General features: G+C 39.2%; 1 protein-coding gene across 9 annotated transcripts in view; it reads right to left on the reverse strand.

Moving 5' to 3' along the window:
* The window catches only part of LOC122549289 (interleukin-6 receptor subunit beta-like), a 95,883-nt gene that overhangs the window by 69,964 nt on the left and 18,310 nt on the right, over positions 1 to 7,609 (reverse strand). For 3 of the 9 annotated variants that reach the window (XM_087989024.1, XM_087989003.1, XM_043688838.2), the window contains exon 2: positions 5,063 to 5,191. The exons of 3 other annotated variants lie outside the window; for them this stretch is intronic. In XM_087989024.1, coding sequence (XP_087845150.1) covers positions 5,063 to 5,066 — 4 coding nt within the window. In that variant the 5' untranslated portion in view covers positions 5,067 to 5,191. Of the gene's footprint in view, positions 1 to 5,062; positions 5,192 to 5,286; positions 5,369 to 7,609 lie in introns of all 9 variants that reach the window. 3 more of the 9 variants (XM_087988999.1, XM_087989001.1, XM_043688856.2) reach the window with 2 other exon arrangements.

Genomic DNA, 7,609 nt, shown 5'->3' on the forward strand with positions numbered 1-7,609 from the left:
CACATGTTTTCAGTCTTGTGTGCCTTAGTTTTTGATTGGATACACTCCTTAATCATATTTATTAACCATGGGTGATTCAGCCTTCTCACTGAGTGCTCCTCCTTCATCAGAATTAAATTTTGCTGACAGTTATGAAATATTTGCTTCAATACCTGCCACTGCTCAACCTCAGACGTACTCCTTAGTCTATTTTCCCAGCCCACTGTGAGTTTGTGAGCAATTGTTACATCTTTGAGAGAAAGTAACTTTGCACCAATTTACATTACACAAGCAGACCCTAAAATAATTATGACAAAAATGTTCATAGTTAAATAAAATTAAAGTGCCAGAGGTACTCGAGGTTTAGCAGCACCTATTGGGAGAGAGAAAAAGTTAACACTGTATCAAACGTGACTCTTTTGCTTGGTAATGTTACAAGAATAAACATGGGGTCTGTGCTACTTGTCACCTCTGGGCATGAGTAGAGTAGGTGAATGATTCAAATGAAACTGTTGACTTCCTCTCTCCATTCCTAATCATCTCAAATTTTAAAACCATTGGTTTTGCTGTAAGACAAGGATTCCAACAAACTCCAGATTTTCAATCCACGCCATGTCCTCCCAAACACACTGTCATTTTCAAGTACTGATAGAAGGTGGAAGAAAGAGGGAGGGAGTTATTCAGCCAGAGGGAGTGTATTTAAGTGTCACACAGTGCATGTGTAATATGGGAGTTGTGAGTATAACACACAAGAACAGCATTGTTGCTGAAGGGCCAAATTATGTAGGCCTTGGCCTAAAAGCCTCAGGAGCTTGATAACACAGATCCTGTTTTTAGATAAAGGCAACTTTTGAGAATCATGTCTTGGTTCAAATGGTTGTGTGTTGGAGGTAGCAATGAGGTGGAATTATTAGTACAGTATTTGCAAGAATCAGAAGATTGCTTGGCAGTTCTGTTGTCCACAATTTGATCATGTGACTGCTCTAGGGCAAGTATCAAATTGGTTCCTGTTAAAGGTCCAAAGATGATCTATGCTTCCATGGTTACTTGGAATGTCAAATTGAAGAGGACTGTCTCCCCAGGCCAAAAGGCCAGGACCTTAGTCTCAAACAAGCATCGCATAAGGCTTCATTGTTTTCACTTGGGACTAGTAAACCTTTCTCTCAAATTAGTTTCAGGGTGACTGTACATACAAACTCCTGGTCAGTCTGGTCTCCCACCTCCACATGCTGTTACCATCATGGAATTGCCTCACTATCAGTATTCTGGGGTTTCCAGAAACTCATCTGAATTAACTAGGCAAACACAATTCCTACAAGTGCAGGTCATAACCTAGGAATCCAGCAGCAAGCGAGTTGCCTACTGATTCCCCAAAGCCTGTCCACCTTATACAAGGTATAAGTCAGGAGTGTGATGGAATACTCCCCACTTGCCTGGATAGGTGCAGCTCCAACAATAGGAGAAAGTGAGGACTGCAGATGCTGGAGACCAGAGTTGAAAAATGTGGTGCTGGAAAAACACAGCAGGCCAGGCAGCATCCGAGGAGCAGGAGAATCGACGTTTCAGGAAGAAGGGCTTATGCCTGAAACATCGATTCTCCTGCTCCTCGGATGCTGCCTGGCCTGCTGTGTTTTTCCAGCACCACATTTTTCAACACAGCTCCAACAATACTCAAGCAACTTGACACCATCCAGCACCAATCAGCTTGCTTCTTTGGCACCACATTCACAACATTTACTCCAATGACTACTCAGTAGCAGTGGTGTTTACTATCTACAAGATGCATGACAGAAATTCACCAAGGATCCTCTTGACTTGGAAATGCATCGCTATTCCTTCAGTATAACTGGCTCAAAGTCCTGGATCTCCCTGCTGAATGTCATTGTGGTCTACCTGCAGCACATGGGTTACAGCAGTTCAAGAAGGCAGCTCACCATCACTTTGGAGCAGTATAAATGATATACCTGCAATAAATCCTTATCAAGTCTCAGCTACCTGAGCGTTCTATTGCAACAGAGTAGCCAATTACCTCCTGCACTTCTGCTATGGAAGAAGCACTGAAGAAAAACTCACGCTAATGTCAACAGCATATTTCTTCATACACTGACTCTACAGGGAACTGTAGGGGGAAGGATGTATAAGGGTGTATAAGGGGAAGAATGTCAAAAAGAAACTCAACGTCTCAAGACTCAAAGTGGATACTATGAGGCAAAACTTCTCAATTCTGGATTGCAGCTAGATAGTGTCAAATTGTCTGTCACACAATGGAGGACAACCAGAGAACTTTCAGAGATCTAGGACAGTCCATCACCCCAGAACACTTGAGTCACGCCATTCATAAGCCCTAAGACTGTGCCCCAAACTTCTTTCCAAAACATGAAACGCAACATAGTAGGGACCATTTTCATTTGCATTCCATAACTATGGTCTCACTAGCTGCACCAAAAAAGCTGTCCCGAAAAAGCAATATGTGAAGCAAACTATTTCAACCAAAATGATCATCAAATATACCTACCTGAACAGTTCACAATGACAAGTAAGCCAATATCAGAATAGTTTATTTCCTTTGACAAACCAAAACAGGGACTGCAAAGAGGAATTAGTCTCTCAACTAAAGTGAAGGTATACTGAGAAGTTGTCCTTCCCATGTCTTGTGGAGTTATAGAAAACTTACTCTAAGTATGCAAGAAAGCTACATCACCTTGACCTAGGGAGGCAGTGGTATGTCAATAGACCACCGATCCAGAATCCCAGACTAATGTTCTGGGGAGATGAGTCCAAATCCCATCATGACAGATGATTTAAAATTAAAAGTTAGCCTAATTGTTACCATTAGTGTTTAAAAATATTCATAATTACTTTCATTCAGGCTGCAAAAGACAAAGGGATAAGTATTAAAGTAACAGAACAGAGACCTGCGGTGTGGGAATGTGTATTTGGAATTTGGACATTCATACAGTGAGTTAAAGAACATGCAGGAAATTGACTTGGGCACCAATATCATCAATGGGATGATGAAATATTACCCCATTGCAAAAGGGTCTACAAGTTCATTTAATCCAAATCAAATGTCTTTGTTGCTTAGACTAGGCTTGCTTTCCCATGCACTTCACAGACTAAGTGTTGAGCTCATTGAAGTTTTAAGTTGATTAAAGGGGTTGTTAGGATAGTTAGAAACTATTTCCTATCGTGGGCTCAATATCCCTCCATCTGATACTGAGTAGCTATGAATGACAAACCACTATATGAGGCCAGAGGCTGGGCAACTATCAGGACATGCAGGAGACCCATGGTAATCCCATTAGATTATAAGGCATCATGAAATCCGAATGGGCTAAAGGATCATTTTTTCTCAAGCAGCTCAATAATGAGCTTAATTGACATCCTGCTATGTGTGGATGAGTGACTCACCTGCAACCTAATAAATGTAAGACAGGTATTCTGCCACTTGGAATTGAACACATGACTCCCATCCAATTTGCCTGCACAGATGCTGCCTGAACTGCTAAGCATTTCTGGAATTTTCTATATGTTTCCAGCATCTGCAGTATCTTACTTTGACATGTATTAAACTTGGGTTGATGCCATTCAATGGCAACATCAGGAAAAGCATTTTCACATAAGGAGGAGTGAAGCAATTTCCCAGTGTCATGAAATCATCCTCCCAAAAAAGCTGCTGAGGTCAAGTCAACTGAAAATTGCATCGCTAAGATTGATCATTTAAAATTGTTTGGTTGTCCATGTGAACCACTGCATTGTATGGAAAACACTACAGAGAGTTGTTTAAACTCAGTGACTAAGTGGAAGAAAAATGATGAATTAACATTTTCAACACAGGGTCTAGCTTCCTATAACATTTGCTTGTTCGGAATCTGAATGTAGAACTCAGTATGTGATTCACATTTTTTTGTCCATTAAATTAATAGATGAAAGTTTCTGAGCACTATTAATTTCCAAGTCTAAATTTTTGCTGTGAGTTCCTCATATCAAGTATTGCCTAAGGAACACTAACTCGTTAAATCTGCCAATACAGTCAACCTCAAATAGCATTTTAATGAAAATATTTTAAAAATTGGAAAATTAACATCAGATTTTATCTCTACACTTCAGGATTTTCTTCACAACAATTACATATTCTCATCTCACCACTTAAAGAAATCAGGAAGTAACAAGAAGATAAAGGAAATGATTTGTAGTTTCACAACATTGCAAAGCCACAACTTTTCCAGATCTTATATGTGGTTCATTTTACAAATTCATTATTTAAGATAGTTTAATTTAAAAGGACCCCCAGCTGAAACAAAAAACTTGGAAATGTAGAAATTAATAGCAAGACATCCCTAAGCATCCCAGCCATTATGTTATTGTTTACATGTAGCAACATTGTGAAAATTACCTAACTACAACATGCATTTATGGAACACTTTAAAATGTAGAAAACAACTCAAAGCATTTCACTGACCAAGAAGCATGGATGCCAGGCAAAGAAGATATTAGGAAGAATGACCAAACCATGGTCAACACATCAATTGAGTTGGAAGTTTGACAGGTGAAGAGCTTTAAAGATGAAATTCCGGAACATAAAGTACAGAGTTCTGATGCATTACTATCAACTTTAAGGCAAAGGGCATAGAAGAAGAATGACAAGATCTATTTAAAGCTGCAAATTATAATCAAAAATCCAATATTCAGTCTGTGATCATATGAGCAATTGAACCTTGCTATCTTTTTCAGATTTATTCATGGGATGTAGATATCTATGTCTAGGGCAGTATTAAGTGACCATCCCTATTGTTCTGGAGAAGGTGGCAGTGAGCTGTCTTTGTGACCTGCTACAGTCCTTGGGGTGTAGCCCAAGAGCTGTCAGGAAGGGAGTTCTTGTATTTTGACCCAGCCACAATGTAGGACCAGCTGCTCGTTCAATCATATCTGAAACTTGTTTTATTTCTTTATTAGATTACAAGGCATTCACTATTTAACATAAGTTAGTACAGAGTAATACGAACATATGAACACACTCATAATTTCATCTGTGGTGAAAACATACAAGTTATCTCTTACCAAGCTACTCAATGAAACTTACACATTGTTGGTAGATCCAGAAGACTTTTGCTTATCCAGATTACAATTGTTTGGTGTCACCAGGAACCATTTTAATTCTTCAGAACTGTGAATGAAATATGTAGGAAATGGGCAGCAGATCCAATAGCATCTGCAAACAAAAATGCAGATTAACATTGTGAGTGCTGATTTAGCTTTGGAATTTGGCTTGTGACAAAAGGCTTATAGCTGAAACACTCAACTGACTTTTCAGATGTTTAAAGCTGACCTTGTATCACACCATCTGCAGCTATAATTCAGATTCCCAACAGTTCCATGATATTTTCAGCTGGTGTGAAGAAAAAGGATGCAGGTCATGTATCAAATGATCACACTGAATTTCAATTCTGTACCATTCGATTACACTGCACTGTACAAATGTAACTAAATGACTAATTGCAGGTTTGTAATCTTTAAATTAAGGAACCCTAAGGATCACTGATTTGGCTGTCAACATCATTGCAAATCATTTTCAAAGTTCCAATACACAGAGCATACAGTGGCAACCGAAATATAATCCACTTCAAAGAACACTGCCAAACTAATGTACAATAAACTGAAGTATGAAATTAAATTTTACTTCCCAATGTTTTAGAGAATCTACTTTTTAAAATTATTTTCTTCTGGTGTCACTCTGAATGCACTTGAAGGTTTGCTTTGGCATTCTCTACAAATTGTTGGAGTCGGAAAATATCATGGGCTTCCAGTCATCCGGAACCTCTTATCACTAATACTTCAACATGTCATCATAAGTTGTATTTTTTTTTAGTTTGAAACAATTTTGATCTTACTCCACCTCCTGACATTTTATTATTAATCTCTTTCACCATCCAGAGTTTGCTTAGCCATCTTAATATGAAATGACAATCATTTAAAATGAAGAATCACATATTGCTGGCCACTGAAGAATTCAGGCAACAAAGCTTATGAGGATAACCTCAGCAATTACACACTGTTCAATTTAAGTTCAGTAACTTCCAGAAATCTTTATTCAAGATAGTCACGTGGAAAAATGTGGGTTGACTAAGAAGAGCCAGTGTGAATTTCTAAAGGGAAGTCATGAATGACTAACTTGCTGGAGTATTTTGAACGGGTACCAGAAAGAGTAGATGAGGGTAATGTTGATTTGGTATACATTAATTTCCAGAAGGCATTTGATACCATGTCATACAACAGACTTAGGAGAGAAGTGATAGCTCATGGACTAAAAGGAAGAAAACATCATGGATACAACATTAGCTGAGTAACAGGGAGTAATGGTCAAGGGGTACCTTTCAGGCTGGAGGAAGGTTTGCAGTGGCATTCCCCAGGGGGACTGTCTTGGAAGCCTTGCCTTTTCTGATATTAATTAACGATCTAGATTTTGGAGTGCAGGAAAAAATTTCAAAGTTGGCAGATAATGCAAAACTTGGCAACATTACAAACTGTGAGGAGGAGTGTGGAAGTCCAAGAGGATATAGACAAGTTGGTCCAGTGGGCAGACAGGGAGCAGCAATGTTCCCAGTGAGTTTCTTGCTGTCGCACAGATCTCTGAGATCCATGCACTGCAGCAGCTTCCAGAGGCATAAACCATTCACCTGCATGGCCAACCAGCTTGTACAGAGCTTCAAAGCAACTGTTCAACTGCAGGGGCTGAACATGGAGAAGTCTGAGCTGATACAGTTTGGCAGCAAGTACTTGGTCAAATACTATAAGGTCACAATTTTTAAGTGATGCAAGACAAGTTGAGAGAGCAGTAAATAACACATACATATTCCTGGGCTTTCTTAAAAGGAGCAGAGTACAAGAGAAAAAAGGTGAAGTTGAAAAATCAACATATTATACAAAATCCTTATCAGATCTCAGGCAGACTTGTGTGTACAATTCTGGATGCCAGATTTTATGAATGCGTGGATGTGAATGCATTGGAGGTTTATAAGAATGGTTTGCGAGATGAGAACCTTCAGTAAAGAGAACAAATTGGAGAAAGTGGAGAAAAGAAGGCCAAGAGGAAACCTGATAGAAGCTTTCAACATCATGAGAGGGCGAGATAGGATAGATAGTGAGAAATGCTCCTGCTCAGAAAAACAAACAGCAAGTGGTATGAGATCACCTTTTTTCACAGAGAGTCATCAGGGCATGGAATATACTAGAAGTTTGATGAAGGTAGGTCCAACTGAGATATTGAAGAGGACACTGGATGGTTGTTGGAATAGAAACAGTATGTGAAGGTACAGAGAAAAAGCAGTACATTACTAAATGACACTTTTCATTTGGGGAGCCAGTGCAGACAGAATGCAGACACCTCCTTTTGCACTTTGATACTTTAATTCTGGGATCCCAAATCACTCCTGGCTCAGCAATTCAAAACTTTTTTTTACCCTCTGTATTGATTATGAGACTAGTAGGGAGGAGAGTTGGTTCCTATTGGGAACAGGAGACAGAAATTACGATGTGAGGCTGAAAGCCGTGTTGAAAAACGAAGTCTTGTAAAAGCAGGCGGATGTGGTGGAAAGTGAGTTACTTTTGCAGATGCTGATAGTTACTGCTG

This window comes from Chiloscyllium plagiosum, unplaced genomic scaffold (assembly GCF_037043375.1).
Source record: "Chiloscyllium plagiosum isolate Xiang-an unplaced genomic scaffold, Cpla_swu_hap1 HiC_scaffold_1, whole genome shotgun sequence".
Classification (NCBI taxonomy): domain Eukaryota; kingdom Metazoa; phylum Chordata; class Chondrichthyes; order Orectolobiformes; family Hemiscylliidae; genus Chiloscyllium; species Chiloscyllium plagiosum.